The sequence below is a fragment of the Neomonachus schauinslandi genome, chromosome 8 (assembly GCF_002201575.2).
Source record: "Neomonachus schauinslandi chromosome 8, ASM220157v2, whole genome shotgun sequence".
NCBI lineage: Eukaryota > Metazoa > Chordata > Mammalia > Carnivora > Phocidae > Neomonachus > Neomonachus schauinslandi.
In genome coordinates, this window is record NC_058410.1 from 112126305 (window position 1) to 112146646 (window position 20342).

The 20342-nt window shown below is 56.4% G+C and overlaps 1 protein-coding gene across 1 annotated transcript in view; it reads left to right on the plus strand.

Moving 5' to 3' along the window:
* The first annotated feature begins 3882 nt into the window (after positions 1–3882).
* MDGA1 (MAM domain containing glycosylphosphatidylinositol anchor 1) overlaps positions 3883–20342 on the plus strand; it is a 54169-nt gene continuing 37709 nt past the window's right edge. The window contains exon 1 of the mRNA XM_021684615.1: positions 3883–3949. Coding sequence (XP_021540290.1) covers positions 3883–3949 — 67 coding nt within the window. The remainder of the gene's footprint in view (positions 3950–20342) is intronic.

Here is a 20342-nt window from a genome sequence, read left to right on the forward strand (position 1 = left end):
TATTCTATGAGAATAACAATCCTATCTCCCATAGTTGTTATGAGGATTAAATAGTTATCCACATGAAGGGCTTAGAACAGTACCTGGCCTGGGGTATCAGCTGTTATTATTACTTACATCTAACAACCACTCTGTAGATAGGGATCCTACTCACATTACAGTTGGGGAAACTGAGGCCTAGAGAGGTAACGACTGGAACGTAGGACTGATGGCTCCCAAGTCTAGTGCTTTTTTCCTTCTCCCTGGTTGCCTCCCCTTGTCAGACACAGGGCTGTGTCAGAGGCAGCAGGCCAGGCACACTTGGGGGAGGAGATGGCTGAATTTACATGCAACACAAACAGGCTGTCAAGGTTCTTACACTGCATACAATTAGCTGCAGAATATTCACAAGTGAATTCGCTACAGCAAATGTTCAATCCCAGCCCGGCTCCCCCCTCCTCCTGGTCTCTCCCTGACCATGAGTCTTCTCTCTCCTTCAAGCCAGTGTACATGCTCAAGAGTACATCAGCTGAGTCAGTGGGGTTCCGTCCCTCAGTAAAACACCCCAAAGCCAAAGAGGAGCAATTAACTGCTGTTTGGGGGGGCTGGACCGGCTGACTGGAAAATAGGAAGGTAGTCTCCTCTGGCTTGGACACATGGTCATTCAGTTCAGAATGTGCAAAGCCAAGAAGAGTAGGAATCATTGTGATCACTCCCTGAGAGCTTCCTGGAGGTGGTGAGGGTTTCTAGGAATTTTTGAACAGTAGGAAGATGACAATAAAAGAAAATAGTCATCACCACACCCTCAAGTGGTGCCACTTCCTTTTTAGAATGGGTGGGGGAGGTAGGTGGGAAGAGGCCTGATAGCTCTGTAGCCCGGTGGAACAGAAAATGGATTTTTCTCTTGGGGGTATCCTAGGTCTGTGGTATCTGGCCTATGAGGGGCATCACTCATCCATTCATTTAACAAATCTGCAGCTAGCATCTGTTGGGTGCCCAGCACTAAATCAGATCGCCTTATTCAGCCTTGGATCCACAGGAAAGGAAGGAGAGAGAAAGGGGGGAGGGGAAGGAAGAAGGAGCAATCAATTGGAGGTGGGCTGGAGAATAAGGTTCTTTAGATGTTTTGGGACTTCCCAGAATGGACAGAAAGGGAACCGAGAAGGTGTCAGTGGATGGCACATCCCCCTACCGCGGCCTGGCATTTCTCCCAACACCTCCCACTGCTGCCCGGCACGTTCTCCTGTGAGCAGTCAGTCCCTCGAGGGTCAGGGGAGGAGAGACCTAGCAGGAAATGGGCCTGGGATGGGGTGGGGTTTATTATTATTATTATTATTTTATTTTATTTATTTTTTAAATTTATGTTTTAATTTTACATATTGAAAAATGAAACCTTTTTTGGTGTAAGTTCTTTGAGTTTTGGCAAACGCATAGAGTCGCGGAACCACCATCACAGCCAAGATACCGAACAGTTCCGGGGAGTGGGGGAAGGAGGGTTAATAATCTCCCCGCTTGTTAGCTGCTGCGGTCGTCCGCGATCCCACCGGCCGCCCTAATACAGTCTTGCGCACCAGCCGAGATAAATAACGGCGACAGGTGGAGCAGGTGAGATTAGCAGGACCCGGGTGGGGGGACGCGATCAGAGGCGCAGGGGAGGCCGCCCACCTGGCTTCCCAGCCTACGGCTCCTCCCCGCTGGCGTTTGGGAGGAGCGCTCTCCCCACCCCTGCTCCGGGAGCCTGGGTGAGGTAGCGGAGTTCCGGAGTGCCGGACCCCCGCAGCTGGAGCGGGCCGCGGGGCTTGGCTACCGGAAGAAAGTGCGCCCCTGGGGCGCTTGGGGGCGCCTGAGGTCCTAAGGAGAGGCAGGATGGGGGGAGAGACAGGGGCGAGCCGGGGAGAGTGTGGGTGGCCTAGGGGAGCTCCGGCAGCGGGGTCCTGCGGACAAACCTGTTGGCAACCTGTGGGCCGAGGCAAGGGCAGGAGCTCCAAGCGCGCGCTCTCCGCCCCCGGCTCCGCCAGCTGCGGTGCCGGTGGCCCCCACGCCCTACGCAGGGAGAGGCCGCGGCTGCCTGGAAAGGGGCGGGGGCTCGGCCGGGGGCGGAGGGACTCCGGGGCCGCGCAGACAGCCCTGCAGACAGCTGGCGGCCGGCTCGCGCGCCTGCAGGACCCCAAAAGAGGCGGGCCCGTGGCCTTTCCCTCCGAACCCCGCTTTAGTTCCGACCACCAAAAGTGCAAAACATATACTAAGTGTGCACTGCCCCGCAGGCTTCGGTCCCCGGGGCGAACGGCCGTGCTTGCCCCGCGAGCATACTGGAATCGGTGCACCCGGCTCGGCAGCCAGTCTGGGTGTGCAAGGGCGGGCGAAGAGCGCGCGTGCGAGCGCGCGGCTGCAGAGCCCGCGCCGAAACCCACGTCCCTCCGCCACTGTCCTCGGGATAGATGGATCCATTTCTGCTTTCTGACATTTTCCGGGGGGGGGGGGGGGGGGGGCGGAGAGAGGAGAGAACGGGGAGGGGCAGAGAGAGAGAGAAGAAAGCAGGCAGTCTGCTTCCCCCAGCCCTGTTTTGTTTTCTCTAATTGGTCCTGGGGGAGGCGAGGAAATTGGACAGAGGCTGGGCCGGGCGAGCTGGGCTGCCTTTAATTGGCTCCTTTTTTTAACTGGAGGGGAATCAAACAGGAGAGCGAGCGACAAAGGGTGGGAGAGCGAGAGACCGAACGAGGAGACGCGAGGAGGAGGGAGGAGGGAGGAGGGAGGAGGGAGGGAGGGAGGCGGGGGGAGCGCGGAATGAAAAGCTCCGAGGGGGGAAAAAGCAGCACAGCGAAGCCCAAGTTGCCGAGCGAACGGAGCGCTCACGCGGCCCCGAGCCCAGCGGCCGCTGCGCCCGGGAGCCCGGCCCGGCCCCGCCCGCTCGGGGCCCCCGCCAGCCGAGGCCGCCGGGCGGGGGTGGGGACGACCAACTTGGGGCGCGGCGCAGCCCCGCTCTCCGGAGAGCATCGAGCGCGGGAGCGCCACGGCCGCGGCCAGACCGCGGGAGCGAAGCGCGGCGAGCGGAGGCGGCGAGCGGCGCCCGCGCCGCAGCCCCGGCCTCGCCGAGAGCGCGAATATTTTTCAAACGACTCAAACTTTCCTCCTTTCCCCGCTTTCTGGGGTCTCTCTTGGCTGGAATTGCTCCCCTGATTCCCGCGGGGGCGCCGGGGCGCGATTCCTCCCCGGGGTTCCTCGGTGGCTCCGTTAACTTCGCGGACCTGGGGACCCGTGGCTCTCGCCCCTCGGCCGAACCCAGCCAGCGCTGCTCCCCCGCTCAGGAGGGCCGGGGGCCGGGGCTCCTTCGCCTCCGGGAGGGCGCCCAACCCGGCCCGCTTGGGTCGGGCTACTGAGACCCCAGCACCCGCCGCAGGACTGGTGACAGCGGATTAACCCTGAGCGAAGTCTGGGCCTTCCCGTCCCCGCTCCGCGGAGAGGCGTCCCCTGGGCGGGGAAACGACAAGTTTGTCAGTCGTCGGTGGCCTGTTGGGTCGAAGCGCCCCCGCCGCCGCAGAGGGGTCCCTGGCGCCCAGCACACGGAGCAGACAGCCCTGGGGACCCCGGGCGCATCGGCGGCCGGGCTCCTCGGGCCGGGGCGCTGGCTGCTGCGCCGGGCGCGCCAAGGCACCCGGGGCCGGGCCAGCGCCCCCTGCGTCCCCACGCGGGCAGCGGCCCCGCCAGAGGAGAAACCCGGGTCGCCGCCGCCGCCGCCACCGCCGCCTCCTCAGTCTCCTGGTCTCCGTCGCCGCCGCCGCCCCCTCCGTCGCCTCTCGGGGGAGGGGGGGGGACGCAGGGGGCATCGCGGGGCCCCGGCGGATGCGCCCCCCCGCCACCTCTCGGGCTGCGCCGCCTCGCGGGGATGAAGCACCGGCCGTGAAGATGGAGGTGACCTGCCTTCTACTTCTGGCGCTGATCCCCTTCCACTGCCGGGGACAAGGAGTCTACGGTAAGAGCCCGCGTCCCGCTCCATGCTGGCTTAGCACCGCGCGGAAACTTTGCAAGAGGCGCAAAGTGCGCGCTGCCGGGGTTTGGTGGGGACCCCGGCTCGGACTCTGGAGTGGATGCCCGGGTCCCCGCCCTTCTCAGGGCGCGAGGAGATCGAGCTAGCTGTTTCGGAGCACGGAGACGGGTCGTAGGGTCTAGCGTGAAGCCGGGGATGCCAGGGGGAGGGACCCACTTCCTCAAACCTTGCCAGGGGTAGGAGTGACTCGGAACCCTTGAGAACACCCAGTCGGCTCGGGAGACCCCGACAGACACCAAACCTGGGCCTGGGGCAGCGACTTGCACGGAAACCTGGTCCTACCCTGGCTCGGCGGGAGTAGAAGCCGAGCGATGCACGATCCGGAGTTGCGCGTGGCTGGCGGGTGAGCTGGCTGCCGGCACCACGGCCCGGCGGCGGGCTCGCCTTCCCGGCTCTCGCTGCGGCTTCGCTTCTTTTTACTCGCTTCCTGACGGCCAGAGCGAATGCCAGCATCCCCCGGATTGGGTGCCTAAAACCCCGGCATCCGTTTTCGAACCTAGCCTGAGCCAGTTCCTCCTGTCCCCGGTTCTCAGCTACAAAATCCCAGCTCCACCTTCCTTCTCCCTGAGCGCACACACGGACACACTCAGCCACCGTCCCCAGAAAACGCGAACACTGCACGCACCCATCGGGCTACGTGTTCAAACTCTGCCTCCTGCCACGCAGCTCTGCTCCTGCGTCCCTACGCCGTGTTCTCCGGCGCTCAGGGGACTCTGGCTGGGTGTCCCTTCTCCAGACTCTCCAGAGGGTGTTCCCCGGGGAAAGGTCCCGAGAGCAGGCATCATCTGTGCACGATCGTCCAGAGCTCCCCCCTCTCAGGGACCCTCCCTCTGAGTTCTAGCAGGCTTCTGTACCCTGACCTTAGAGCGCGAAAAAGTCCGTCTCGGGGCCCAGTGGTCCTTACTTTGCCTTCTCCTGACTGCAGGGTGGTCTGTGTGGGTCACTTTGTAATCGTGTGTAGCTGGGGTGGGGAGAGGTCCCTGTCCCTCTTTCCCTGGGCCCAGGGTCTGATTGTTCATCTTTAGATCAGAGGAGAGTTTGACTCGTTCTGTGGGTGCGGAGGCAGAGGTATTGTCCCTCAGCTGCCCCCCCCCCCCCCCCTGGCGCTGGGCATACACCTGCCAGCCTCAAGTGCAGATGCTAAATGCTCCCTTCTGGGGGCGGCTGGCCTTGCTGTGCCTCCCAAGAGGCAGGGTGTCCTGAGGGGTGTCTGGGAGGTGACATGCTCCCCGCCCTACACAGTTAGCTGGCTTTGGCTTAATTCCCTGGGGAGGCGGGCCCAGGCATCTGGCCAAACTCTACTTCTTAATTAGTTTGTGTGTCTCTTACTGCCTGGCCCTTTACAGAGGCCAGAAGAGGGAAGGGGGAGGAGGAGCGCAGCGGAGACTGAGGAGGGAGGGGGCTTGTAGGGAGGAGGCCACTGACCTGGCCCCAGAGGCCTCCCTAGGGCAGAGGAAGATACCGGGGGTTTAGGGGGCGGGAGTCCTCTTTCCTCTTTCCCCCAAGGTTTCCTCGTAGCCTCACTGCCTCAAGAGCTGGCCTAAGGAGGGATGTCACTGAGGTCTTTGCCGCCTGCTCCCCACACCTCAGGGGCTCTGAGAGTGACAGAGACCTCGCACTATTCCCTGCTGTCTGTCCTCTACCCTGCTCCTCCCTCCAAATGTCCTTGGGAGATCTGGCCAACCTGTTTCCTGGCCATCCCTCTCCTCTATCCCCTCCAGCATTTCCAGCCTTCTCCAGGGCTACACAGGGCCCTTGTTGAGGAAGGTCCTCTGAGCCTAGCCTGGAAGCCCCAGCAATGAGGGCAGTGGGGGTGGGGTGAGGGAGATAGGGGTGGTGTCTGCGGGCTCTGATTTCAGAGGACTTGGGGCCAGGATTTAGCCATTGGCTTATCTGCCCCCTATTTTCTGTAGTTTCTCCTCCCTCGTGTGCCTGGGTCTCCCTTTTCGTTGCTCTCCATTTGGAGCAAATCAAGGTGAGCTGGGTGTACTGGGGCCAGCCCCGGGCCCTGGGGTGACAGCGCCTTTGGGGTGTTGGCTCCAAAGAAGCCTGGGGCCTCAGAAGAATTGCAGAGTGGAGTGTCTTCGTTGAGGTTGATGGAGAGAAGTGACAATCTAGTAGGAGAAGGAGGACGGCAAGAGGCTGCTGAGTTCTTTGTGATGCTAGAAGCTTTGGCCAGAGACAGCAGAAGGGGGAACAATTGTAGGACTGTAGTCCTTCTGCCCTCCCAGTTTCTCTCTCCGTCCAAAGCAGATAAAGCAGCTCGAGAAAGAGTAGAGTGTAGGGGTGAGGGATGGTCACTTGTGTCCATCATTGTATCCTGGCATCCAACGTGGTACCGGGCACACAGCAGAAGCTGGGCAAACATTTGTTGTAGGAATGAAGGGCCATGGTTGGTGGGGGGAGGTTGAGGAAATGTTTTTTGAAATTCTTTTCCTCCAATAAGTCAGTCTAGGATGTTTTCCAGCAGGGTAGTGGGGCATACTCTGAGGGTCTCTGTTTAGGGAGAGTCACAGAGCCCTAGGCTGGCAGCCTAGGGGACCTCAGGGAGAACAGAGAAGAGGCTTAAAGCCCAGGCACAAAAGAAAACAGTGTGTCCTGGGGAGGGAACTCCAGCCCCTTCCCCTCTATCCCAGGCCTGTGTGGCTGAAGGAGGGGCAGATTAACATGGAAGCTAAATTGAGGAGAGGGAGGAAGAACAGGAGGACATGGAGGGCAAAGCTGGCAGGATCTAGCCTGGGCTGTGGGTCTCTGTTGAGGCTGGTGGGAGGCAAGTACTCAGAACCCTATACTCCGCTTCCCTCTGAGGGTCCTCTTGCCGGCACTGAGCTCTGCTGTCTGCAGTATGGCTGGGGAAGTGCGCGCTCAGTCTGGCCAGGTGGCCTCCCTTCTTCTTTGGGGCACAGATGCTATAGCAGCCGAGTACTGGACCAGATGGTCCATTTGGAGCTGATCCCCTCCTCCCTCCCTGCTTCCCAATCTCCTGGCCCAGTCTGTTGTGCTCCGTGGTGGATCCTGTAATTTGTTTTCTGGCTGGCAAGGGAGGTGGGCTGGCCCCAGAGTGATGGAGGAAGAGTCTCCCGCGTGTGGAGAGCATCAGAAAACACCCCCTCCTCCATCCCGGCTTCCTTTCCTCCCCTAGCTGCTGGACTTCCAGCCAGGGCAGGTCGGTGGGATTCCTCTCCCTTACAAAAACACAACAAACCCCTGGATTATTTAATATGCAGGAGTAGGAATTGACATTATCCTTAAGACAGGTTGTTTGCAACTTACTGGTGGAAGTCAAAATATTTCACCAAAGGTGTCATCAGAAACTACTATCCTATGCTAATTTTTGTGGGAACATGAAGACAGATGTTGAATAATTTGACAAGAGCAACATAGCTTACAGAATTATCACCAAGTCAGGTTTTTTTCCCCTCCACTGAGGGGTGCAGAGAAGGAATTTCAGGAAGTGTGTCTCCCAGTACCATCTTCTGGGTGTTGATCTGGGTGTGGGCACTCTGGGGAATTTTCACTAGAGTTTCTATCATGTGCCTTGAGACTGGCTGTCCGTATCTGACTCTCCCCCTGGAGAAGGCATGGCATCAGAAAATTCTGGTCCCCTAGGGCTAACAGAAGGCTTGGGGTTTTCTAAATGTCCTCAAGAAGGTTCAAACCTCTGTTCCTTCTTCCTCCCCAGTTACAGAAACAGCATGAGGGAGAGACGGGGCCTTGTTCCACCAAAGCCGGCTGGTTTGTTTGCCTTGCCAGCACTGTCTCCCTGCCCCGCCCCCCACATTTCCCCGCTGAAGTTGATGTTGGCCGGTGAGCCAGCCAAGGGCTCCCCAGGCCCAGCAGCAGGCTGGAGAGCCCCACTTTGGGTCAAGATCGGCATGATGTCCCATCCTACACTGCAGGCTGGGAATCTGTGTTTCCTGACTGGCTGGGGGCCCTGGTGAGGGGGTGGTTAGAGAGAACGTTATTAGCCAGGAAAGCACCCTTGAGGGGGTGTGCTGGGGCCACGCCAAGGGCCCACTTGTAATTGGCCAGGCTTGGCTGTGAGTTGCCGGGGCTGGGTGGCAAAGCCTCATTTAGAGCCTGGTATTAGCTCTGCTTTGCTAGAACAGGGAAGAACAGGTGGGGTGGGTGGGGGTGGGGGTTGCTCCGGAGGGAGAATAGAGGGAGCTAATCACGGCCGCCAAGGCCCGGCAAATGAATGATGCAGGAAATCAATATCTGGGGGCGGGAGTGGAAATCTGGGCAGTGGGAGCAACCCCAGCTTCTCCAGCCGCCCAGGAGGCATGGGTGGGCCTGGGAGGAGTGGGACAGGCCGAAGTATGGAGGACCCCTCTGGGCCACCTCCTCCCACCCCCCCCACGACTACTCTGCATCTCAGCCCCCCCCACCCTCGCCTGTCTGCCACCTGCCTTCCATCTCCATGTTGGATTAGGAGATGCCCCTGCAACACAGTGGGACTGGGAGAGCCTTGCCCTGCCCCCTACCTGCCTCTGGACACCTGAGCCTGACTTGGCCCCAGGTGCAGGGAGTGTGTATAGCAGCCTGGGGACGCTGCCCCCTGCTGTTGGCACTGCCACTCCAGATGTGGCCAGCAGGGGGAGGGCTTGGCCACCACATTGCCTTTCCTGGGCTTCCCTGGGCCTCAGGCTTCCTGGTGGGCTGAGAGTTAGTCCAATTCCTCAGCCTGGGGTCCATCGGGGCTCCCCAGGGCCGGCTGAAGCTCTGGGCCCCCTCCACCTCCTACGTACTCACCCCAGTGTCCCACGGCACTTGCCTGTGGCCAAAGCCACGCGTCCTGCCCCTAGTGCCACAGGAGAGCTCTGTGGTGGGGCTCAGCTCTGTGGGATCCTGCCCAGGTGGGGCTGTATACAGAGCAGGGACTGTTGCCCTTGCAGAGCTGCCTCTTTGTGAACCTGGGGCGTGGCCCCTGTTCTTCATCTTCCTCCCCTTCTCAGAAGACTCTGCTTTGCAGGCACGCAGCTGCCATGGCAGGAACTGGGTATGAAGGGGCCCAATTACGTTTCAGTGCTGATACAGGAGGCAAGAGCAATGCTTAACACAGAGGAATCCTTTTTAAACAATGAAATCTCTCTTTTCCCCAAGTCAATGAGTAACATGTAACAATCAGAGAATATATTAAATTATAAGGAGGAAAGTAAAACTCGACACCCCGCCATGCATTTGGTGAGGGTTCTTCCAGGCATCCTTTTGTGCAAAGAGGAATGAATCTTTCAAGGAGACTCATTGGTTTTAACAACAATCCCTTATAGGCGTGTAAGTGTCGTGTGCCTGCCTCACTGTTTCAATGCCTCTGCCCCCACTCAGTTGGGCTGGAGGACAGGCTGAAAAGGACTGGGCAGTTAGAGTTGGAACCGCTAAGGAACGATAATAACAACCGCTCACGTTTCCTGCAGAGGCTGAGATCACAAACGTGTATTGTCTTTAATCCTCACCACCGCCCCTTGAGTGAGTCATTGTCAGCCCCTTTTACCAAAAAGTAAACTGAGGGCTCAGGAAGATGAAGTCACTTGTCCGGGAGTGACAGAGCTGGGCTCCAACCCAGAGCTGATTACAGAGCCTGTGCTTGGGGGGAGTAGGCTGGAATCCTGGGTGTGGGAGAAGCTGCCAGGAAGTTCTCAAGCAGAGAAATGGGCTGACGTGAGCCATCTTTCAGGCCGCTGTGCAGCTGTGTGTTTTAAAGAGGATATGGCCAGGAGGACGGAGACTGGGCAGGAGGTCCTGGAGTTGTCCGGGGAAGCCATAGAGAGAACTTGATCCAGGGTGGTGGCTGGGAGGATGGACAGGAGGGAGTGGGTACAAGGACTGTGGTCACTGAACAAACACCTGAGTGAAGGCCCTGGATGGAACACTTGAGATATCTGGCGAGAGAAACATGCTCTTACTCTCGGAGACTGCATTCAAACCGAGGAGAGATAGGCAGTAAACAATGAACAAGTATGTAATGCATCGTATGACGATGGGTTCTATGAAAAAGGGTAAAGGAGCCAAGGGGACAAGGAGTGGTCGACTGCAGTTCACGTTCAAATACAGTGGCTGGAAGGCCTCCTTGTGTAGGTGCCACCTGACCAGAGATCTGAAGATGCGGAGGGAGGAGGCCCGGTGGATATTTGCAGGACGGATATTCCAGGCAGGAGATTAGCCAGTGCAAAGACTCTGGGGTAGAAGCGTGCCTGGCCCGTTTAGCAACAAGGAGGCGTCCAGTATGGCTGGAGCCCAGTGATCAATGGGGAGGGGCGTTGGGAGGTGGGTGTTAGAGGGTTAGTGGGCCAGGTTGTTAGCAGTCTTGAAGGCTATGTAAGGATGTTGGCTTGTATTCTGAGAGATGTGGGGAGCCATGGCGGGGGGGGGTTTGAGCAGGAGAGGGACATGAACTGACACTTTTTAAATAGAATTCCTCTGGCTGCCCTGTGGAGAATGGGCTGTAGGGGGTTGGGTATGGGGGAAGGGATCCACTTAGAGATTGTGGGAAAAGGCAAGAAATGAGACCATATGATCATTAGCTTCCACAAGTGCTTCAGGAAGAGTGTAGGCAAGAGTTGGGGCTGCCGATGGCTCTGAGGCTTGGCACACAATGGCGGTGAGGTACAGCAAGGGCCATGGAAGGCAGGCAGGCTTGGGGCAATGGAGTGACGGAGTTAAGAGCTGGGACTTCTGGGTAAGAAACCTGGTCCGAACCCCAGCTCTGCCCTGCACCAGCCACGAGAGCCTGAGAAGTTACCTCAGCTGTGGAAGGCATGGCTTTTCTGCTTGTCGGATAGAGACAGTCGAACCCATGGCGTGGGTTTGTGATAAGCAGGCAGTGAGACAGCCTGGGAGGCCCTGAGCCCCATGCTCGGCTCTCAGCCAGGCCTCAGTGCATGGTTTTCTTTTAACAACAATGCCAGTGCAGTTTTGAAGTTCATGGGATCCCCGTGTGGGATGTCTGGGAGAGATGTTGGCGGGGTAAATGGACAGAAGTGTTCACGCTCAGGAGAGAGATCATGGTGAGAGGCAGATTTGCACATCTGGATTTATGTGCACAGAACGATGTGGGTTGAAATCATGAATGGACTAAAACTGCCAGGGAGGAGAGAGTAGAGTGAGGGGCACTGGACTGAGACCAGCACCCTGGGGGTGGGAGGCATGAAAAGAGACAGAGTAGGTGGCATCAGGGAGGTGGGAGGAGACCCAAGAGGGGACAGGGACGAGGAGAAGCGAGGAGAAGGGACAGGGTCGGTGGGAGCTGAGGTGGAGGAGGAGACAGAGTAAGGGCCGTCTAGGGGCTGGGGGGTTGGCAGGGAGGCAGCTGCAGCTCTGAGCAGGGCTCCTCGAGATCCAAAAGGACTCCGCTGGGGCTTTTGTGAAAACGCAGATGCCGATTCAGTGGGTCTGGGGCTAGGCGGAGATTCTGCATTTCTAACACACTCTTGGGTGCTGCCCGGGCTGCTGGTCCGCGTTGCTCTTCGAATACCAAGGGCATGCAGGAGAGACGCTGGACTCAAATGGCCGACTTGGGTTGGAGGGCCAAGTGGGTAACTTGCTGCCTGTGCGGGGCCCTGGCCCCGGAGCCTCGCTTCTGAGCCTCAGTTTCCCTCTCTGGAAGGCTGGTTCAGGCATGCCCGCCTCTTGGGATTACAGAGAAGCCCGACAGTGATAACGCTTTGTAAACTCTCAGGTGAACTCTGGGGACTGTGTTTCCCGAGAGCAGAGGGGGTGGCAGGCAGATGGTAGGGAGCCCCGGGTGTGGGTGGTGTGTGGAAGCAGGAGGTGCAGGCTGTGCTTTTGAGAAACGTGGCCGGCCGGGGAGGGGCTGAACCGCAGTCCCTGCTCCCTGGACCCGGCCTCCTGCCCATGGGAAGCTGGGGCCGCAGGGGCGGTGGTCTCCGTCAGGGGGTAGTGACTTGGGCGGGCAGGAGGGCGCTGCTTGGCCAGCTTTGCAGATTCCACCCCAGGCTCTTGTTGGTTCCTTTCCAGTGCCAGAAACTCAGCTGAAAAAGACTTTGATTATCTGGAGGGTTGGAAGCTGTGTAGAGAAGTGGTTCTCAACCCCAGGGGCATCTCAGAACCACCTGGAGAGCTTTTCCAACGACAGATGCCTGGCTCCACCCCCAGACCTCCCGAATCAGAAGCTCTGCAGGTGGCATCAAGGCAGCTGTGTTCGTGAAGAGCTCTCCATTTGATTCTTGGGCACAGCTGGTGTAGACCGTGCATCTGAATGAGTCAGGCCCAAACAGATGTCTTCTTCCCTTGGGCTTTCTGAGGGCATTTCTGGGTTTTCCAGGTCACCGCCCAAGCTTTGATTCAGCCAAGCTTATCTGGACCCTGGGGTCTTTAAAAAACAACAACAACAACAACCCACACTTATTATTTTGGAAATGATGAGCAGGGAGGGCTTTCTAGTTTAATAGTTCTAACTGGCAAGTCCAGGTCACGGGCTTGGGAGACCGGCCCCTCCCCCTGCTTGGAACCGGGGGATTTCCAGTCCCGAACCTCAAGAGCCAGAAGGACAATGCCCCAGAAACTCTTTTCATTGATTTTCAGTAGGTAAATTCTGTTACCATTTTGAAATGTTGCCCTGTTGTTTATTCTTTTCTCTTTTTGGTTTAGAGAAAATGAAAATTTCAGAGCTGGGCCATGTCACAGCCATTCAGCGTAAACCAAGCAAATATTTAATGAGTATCTGTTAAGTGTCTGAAAGGGTGGTGGGTGCTGGGGCTGCAGAGGGGAAGGGCACCTGCCTCCAAGGAGCTCACAGGGAAATGGGAGAATGCAGTCTTTTCCACAGCCCTCATTTTCCAGATGGAGAAGCTTGAGTGACTTACCCAAGGCTGTACGATTAACAGGTAGTGGAGTAAGGATTTGAACTCAAGCCTGGCTCGTGCCAAGTCTAGGGTCTGCCTGCTGCCCCATGTATGAGGTTCCTGAGGGTGGTATCTGGCCATTTTTTACTCCCCAGCCTGTGTTGTGGAGGATGGGCTGGCTGATGGGAGCAGCGTGAGGACCCTCGGTTCTATATCAGATAGACATCACATTCTGTTGCCAGAAACAAAGACCCAACTACAGAGCCTCCAACAAATTAAAGTTGACCTTCTTAAGTCAAGAGGTAGGCTCTCCATGACTGCTATGGTGACTCCTTGGTCACTAGAGATCCAGACTCCTTCCATCTTATTGCTCTGCTCTCCTTCTTAGAGTGGTGCTTTTCAAACTCTGCCACATGTTAGAATTACCTGGCGAGTGTTTAAAAATCCCAATGCCTAGGTCATACCCCATAGCAATTAAATCAGAATGTCTGGGAGTAAGAACCAGGCTCTGGGATATAAATGTATTTTTAAAGAACTCCAGCCATAGAGTGTTTTGCCTCAAAGTCGCCAAAGGGCTGCTGCGGCTCAGCCATCATGACACATTCCAGGCAGGAGGAAGGGAGGAACATCATAAAAGGGTGGACCTACCAGCTGAGTCAGCTTCTGTTAAAGAACTTTTCCAGGAGCCCCCTTCCAATGACTTCTGCATACATTGCACTGGCTAGTCTTAGCTGCAAGGGAGGCTGAGAAATGAAGTCTTTTAGATGGGCACATTCTCACCTAAGAAAACATGAGGTTCGGTTAGAAGAGGAGAATGGATATTGGGTAGGTAATGAGTAGTCTTAACCACAAATCCCCACCTCAGGGCCCGTTGGCATCTCTTGAAATGAGAAAGGATTTAGATGGATGTGGAACGCTGTTATCACCCCTCCCTGCCAGGCTAGCTCAAGTGGGCTGGGCGGCTCTGAGCGCTCTGAGGATGCCCAGAAGGAACCTCAGAGAAGACCGAGAGGCACAAGGAAGGGACAGACGTTCATGAGGGGTCCCACTTCTCATCTGCTCTTGTTCCCTCCCCCTCCCCCCACCACTCATGCTTGCCCGAGTTTGTTCATTTCTGTTGCTTGGTACCTCTTTCCACTAGCAGGTGGCTCCTTTGAGTCATAGCCACAGGAGCATTCTGAGGACCCTCCTGATTTTTTTTTTTTAAGATTTTTATTTATTTATTTGAGAGAGAGAGAGAATGAGAGAGAGCACATGAGAGGGAGGAGGGTCAGAGGGAGAAGCAGACCCCCCGCCGAGCAGGGAGCCCGATGCGGGACTCGATCCAGGGACTCCAGGATCATGACCTGAGCCAAAGGCAGTCACTTAACCAACTGAGCCACCCAGGCGCCCCGACCCTCCTGATTTTGAGGTCAGAAACTGAGGGTCCATACTGGAAGCCAGGGACTGCACTGTGGAAGTGATCCAGCTCATCTTTCTCCCTGTCAGACCCACACCCACCCGAGACCAGGCTACTCCACTGCTGTTTGCTCAGTGTCTCTCTGGTCCTTGTTGCTGGGAACTTCTCATTGTCTAACCTTGTTTCAACTTGCCATAACATCATCTCTAATCAGTAAGATTCAGGAGCTGAGGCCTCTGAGCTGAACTTGAACATCTGTTTGGCCCTGAGATTTTTCCCCTATGTGGTTCTTAAGAAACTCTGAGAGGGACATCAGGAGGGTAGAGGTAAGGAGCTGGATTCCGGTGGCCTCATCTACCTGTGTTTGGTTCTGGGGTTTCAGTGAAATGCCGGGAGACCTTGGGGAGGTCAGTTTAACTTCCAGTAAAATACAGAGGCCCACAAGGCAAGTTGGAGGTGGCAAGGCCTGGCTCTTCTCTCCTTTTTGGAATAAGGCCACAGGGTAGACAGAGGGAAGCCCATGAGATGGGGCCAGAGGGTGTGGCAAGGAGTGAGCTCAGCTGCTAGCCAGTAGCCTTAAGTGACCCAGAAGCAGATCCTTGAGATTCAGTGCAGGAAGAAACTGAGACCGGTGAAGGTAAGTGGCTTGTTGAGGTCACACAGCAATTAGGTACCAAGGCTGAAGTTAAAAGCCATGCCAAGGGACTCTATAGCTAGATCTTGCTCATTCTCCAGTATCACCTTATAGGTTCAGGAGAAGCCAGGACATGTCCACATGGCATTTATAAGCTCTTTTATGTCCATAATTCCCCCTCACCCTGCTCTGAACCCTATTTCTTATTCCCAGGCCTCTCTGTATCTGGACTATAGGATCTGGGGCTTGCTCCCGGTTCAAGACTCTGGCTTAGATTTTAGAAGCCGTTAATGGAAATCTCAAGGAGGCCCCCCTTGTGGGTAGAGGAGGCAGCCATCTGGTTTGGCAGTGTGAACTGGAGGTTGCTGCCAGGCCCCACCAGGTCCAACATCTCTGTCATATTGCCTAAGTCCCACCTTAGAGTTATTAACAAGTGAGCCAGCAGAACCATAGACACTGTTACCAGAAGGTTGCTCTGGGAATACCTGGCAGCCCTCAGGCCTTTTGGTCGGTTGATCAGATGAGTTGGATCTTGAAGTGTTGGTACTCAGACAAGGAAGATTCCGAGGAAGTAATGGGTCGAGGTTGGGGACCATGGTCAGTTATGTGATGTTTGTGGGTGTGATGGTTAAGCAGTATGAGGGCTCTGGGTCATAGCCATGTGAGAGATTTAATAGTGGACATCATGATGATCAGACCTGGCTTGGACTCTCAGTCTTCATTTGGGTGCCCCAGAAGCAGACCTTGAGATAAGAAGCCAAGTGAGGTAATTTATTTGGCAGGTGAGCCTGAGAAACTCTGGTAGGGAAATAGAGATGTAAGACAGGGACGCAAAGGGAACCAAGAAATGTGCCTTGTCAAGTCAGTCACCATGTCCCATTGGGGACCTCTGGGACACTGTAAACACACCAGAGTTCTCCCACTGTGGTGAGGGAGCTGGGGCATGTATACGCCAGCTCCAATCTGTCGTTGGTTGAGGGCTGCTCCGGGGGTATTAATTTCCTGGTACTTATAGCCCAGTCCACATGCAGTGTAAGCTCTAGTGGCCAGAGACAGCCTCAGGCAGAGAGAAGCAGCTTCTGGCCAGCGTGCAATCAAGTGGTTAGGGGAAGGGGGGTGGCGGCAGGCACCGACAGTTTGTATTACATCCTGCCTAAGCCATCCCCCTTGTTTTTTCAGATCCAGCCTGTTTTGCTGAGCTCTTTGTTCTTAGGTCTTGTCTTCTGGATGCACATATAAGCCCTGACTCCAGGCTGAACACTCTCCCCTGCGGCCATCAGACCTGTGACCTGCTCATTTACTTCCTTGGATTCTGTGACCAGAACCCCAGCACAGCGATTTTCCCAAGACCTTCCTAATAGAATCCAGGCTGTCCCTGAAGGATGGAGGGGGCCTCACACTTGGGGAGGGCAGGGTTGGGGGATCATTGAGGACAAACCCAGAGTCTACAGGTCTTTTAGGCATTGCCATGAGAGGCATGATCTTTAGCTCCCCACCTGCTGAATTCAAAACTAAGAAAGAGGTGGGGACAACCTCCGAGACTAGCTCTCTGAAGGCAGAATTCCATGTGGGTAATAGAGTTGATCGTATTCTGTCCACTTCCTTCTCCAGGAACAAAACCTCCTCCCGTGGGCAATGAGTAGGCTAGCCTGCACCCCTGAATATCGCTGGGACTTATAGATCTAAATCAGAGCACCTCCACCCTGTTGTGAATTTTTGTATCAGTTCATTGTCCACCTGAGATTAATTAATTCATCAAATATTTATTGAGTACTTCCTATGTGCCAGACACTGTTCTAGGTGCTGAGGATACAGCAGAGAGCAAGACAAAGAGAGGACCTAGAATTACCGGTTCGTGGAGTCAGAGCCAGGAGGGATCTTAGGACAGAACTAATCATTTGTCGGAAGAGAAACCTGAGGCCGAGAAGGGTCAAGACAAGTCCTCAGGCCACACGGCAAATAGGGAGCCCAGCTTGGAATCAAGGAAGGTCTGAGATAATGAGCTAAGGGGTCAGCTGTCCCTAACTGGTCAGTTTTTAGAGGCAGAAACCAGTGGCCAGAGGCAGAGTCACACCAAACTAGTGTGAGTGTGTGTGTGTGTGTGTGTGTGTGTGTGTGTGTGTGTGTGTGTGTGGCTTCATGTGGGCTAGGGCAGCCAGCAGGAGACATGAAGTGGCTTTCTGTGATCAAGCCATCCCACCTCCTTCCAGGGCATTCAGAGGCTGCAGTGAGCTCTCCCCTCCCCTCTTGCCTCCCCTAGCTCCCCCATATGGCCATGGCATATGGCCACAGTGGCCTCAGGCAGTGCAGGGAGGGTTCAGTACTGAGGGATGCCCCGATGTGCCTGAAGCATCCACACCCCTGTCTGACTCACTCCCTCACTTTCTCGGGAGCTGAAGGAGCAGGCTCAGTGGGCTGCATCCCTCGCAGTCTCCTTCCCCTCACTCTGTGGGAGTTGGGGCAGGTGTAAGGAGTGGCTCCAGAGAGCCAGGCTGAGAGGCAAAAGGAGGTAATTGGGTGGGGAGCTCTGGTGATGTGTGTGTGTGTGTGTGTAGGACCACTGGCATGGGATAAACTGCTCCCACTGGGTACCTCGATAGGAGCTGAAATACATCCCCCTCAGTTCTCTCTATCCTGTGCATGTGTACTCCATTTGTATTTTTGTGTGTACCTGTAAATATATGAGGGCATACCTATGCTGAAGGTGTGTATATGCATGGTGATACACCCAAGAACGTGCACCTATGTGCATGGGGCCAAGCATGTACATGTGGGGAGACTGCAGACCTCTTTGGGGGACCTTCTCTGGGTCCACCTTTATCCCCCTGCCCCTCCAGGCAGCCCTTGGTTCCCAGGCGGGGGGCAGGAACAGACATTCAGCACTCTGGGCTGTCGGCCAGTGCTTATGTCCAGCCTGGGTTATGGCTGGTCCCCCCCACCCCCCACTTCTAGGAGACCTGAAGTGGGGGCCAGGGGCAGGCCGAGGCTGGCCTGGAGCTCCCGGCTAATTTTCCCCGGCCTCCATCGATCCAGCAGCTTCTCCTGAGTCTATTAGCAGTCGGCGAGTGAAAATATCCCCCATTGCGAGCCCTGACCTGAGACAGGGAGGAATCCATAGCAATTTGTTCAAACAGAGGAAAGCGTTTCCCTCTGATTTGTATTCCAATTTATTCTAGGCAGGAAGGGGGTCAGGGTGGGGGGGATGGGCCCAGGCCCGTCTCCCTTGGCCCCCCATGCCAGCCAGGGTGGCAGCTGGTGCTCCCCATGGCTCCTGGGGGAGGGCTGAGGCAGGGAGGGCGGGCCCCAGCAGGGGGACGGGAAGAGAGGCCCGTCAGCCTTCCCAGCAGGCCCGGCTTGGCTGCAGAGCTCAGTTGTGGATTTGGTTTTCACAAAATACAAAGCCGCCTGCTCGGAACCTCTCTCCCGGGCACTGGGGCCCGTGCCAGGCGTGTGCTCACCCACTGCACCCATGCCAGGATGGGGGCTGGGCCGGGCCCATGGACAGTGGCCCCAGCTGGGCTGAGTGGCAGGAGGGTCTATTCTCCTGAAGCCCTCACCAGCCAGCCTTGCAGGAGCAGAGCTGCTCAGGCTCGGAGGGGAGCTGACACTTCGGAAAAGCTGCTGTGCAGGGTGGAGAGCCCCTCACCACAGGAGCCCCGAGTGCACCTGACTGGTGCCTTGCTCAGGCTTTGTTCCTGGTCTGGGCAAATGGGGGGCTCACCACTCTCGGACCCAGGAAGTCTCTCTTGAGCACTTACAGTAACCACAGCTCTGACTGACATTCATTAAGGACCCACTATTTGCCGGGCACTGGGCTAATGCTATCAAGTATCCAGTCCTTGCAGGGTCCAGGCGTCCTTGGGTGCCTCAGTTTCCCCACCCTTCCAGATCCTTCTGTCACCTCCCTCACCCACCTCTGCCCGATCCTTCTCACTTCCTCCTGAGAATCACTTCTCCCTTCTACCTGAGGGTGGCCCTGGTGACTGAAGGTCTCAGGACTGACGCCTCTGAGGCCCCCTTTTCCAGAGGGACCCCATGAACAGGCTAGCTCCTTTTTTTCCAGGTAGCTTCCTTTGGCCCCACCTCACCCTCACCGCCAGGGCGCAGGCCTCTGCAGAGGTGACGCCATGGCAACGGGAGAGGAGGATTCTGGGAAGGGTCAGCCAAATGGTCCTACAGCTACACCCGCCCCCCCCCCCCCCCCCCCCCCCCCCCCACTGTTTCTTTCTTTCTTGCGCCAGTGCCCGCAGGGAGGGAAGTAACCAGAGACGTTCTTCACACTCAGGTGTCAGTGACTAGCAGCTCGGAGGTCAGCTGTTGCACATGATTTGCCAGGCTCCATGACACCACCAAGGTCTAATTTCAGAAGCCAGCAACTAAATATATCAAAGTGGATGAAGAATCATCTCTCCCAGGTGGGAGAATGTGGCGTAAAGGAGCAGAGGCTTCGGACACAGATGTGGGTTCAGGTTCTGCCTCAGCCGCTCCCTGGCTGTGTGATCTTGGGCAGGTTATGCTCTGTGCCTCACGCACAAGCTTCAAGATGGCGGTCCCAGCGCCTTCCCGAGGGGGCTGTGGTGAAGAGGCGGTGGGAGCGCGTAAAAGGCCGTTCTGAGCCCGGTGCCTGGCCCACGGGGGGTCAGTGGTGGCGGCTGTTCAGAGGCGGCCCTGCTACGTGAGTGATGTCCGTGCCTGGGCCTGGCTCGGGAAGCTAGTGAGTCACAGAGACTGCCACCAGGGAAGCTGCACGTGAGGCTCTATGTGCCGGCGTGTGACACATTATTAGGGGGAAGAGGGAGCAAGACAGAGACCCTGGCCCCGGAGAAAGGGTGGCAGAATTCCAGCCCTCCTCCCATCTTCCTCTTGGGGAAATTTATAGCCAGAATGTTCCCTTCGAGCCACTTTGTAGGTTGGGAGACAGGTATGTTTTGCACCCCGGCCTTTACTGCACCACCGCCTCTCCCAGACCTCATTTTCCTCCTAAGAGGCAGCCCCCCCCCCCCCCGCCCCCACCTCCTCAGCCCCTAGGAGCTTCCTAAGGGCAATGACTTTTCTGTCTCTGGCTGTGATTGAACTCTGGTGCAATTGGCCTCCCCCCTCCCCAAGTCCTTCACTTTTCTCCCCCGACCTACTGGGTTCCAAATCATTTATAGGTTGTTCGGAGGCTCAGCATTATAATCAGATCCTACGGTGCATGCCACTTACGTGGTTTCTAAAGTTTTAGCCAAAAAAGGAGTGAAACCCTTCAGTGATGGAGAAAAAAAATAATGAGAATACTTAACAGGAGGGCAGGTATGGCATTTCTTGATTTATAAATGTACCCAGTGCTAAAGAAAATATGTTCCCCAACTTGATGCTTCCTGCATTGACTCTTGGAAAGAAAAGATTGTTCATCCTTTTCAGGGATTTAACATGCTTTCCCTCCCAGGGGTGTTTGCCTTTTGAAAGGGACACAGGTAAAGAATGAACAAGTGACTGTTTAAT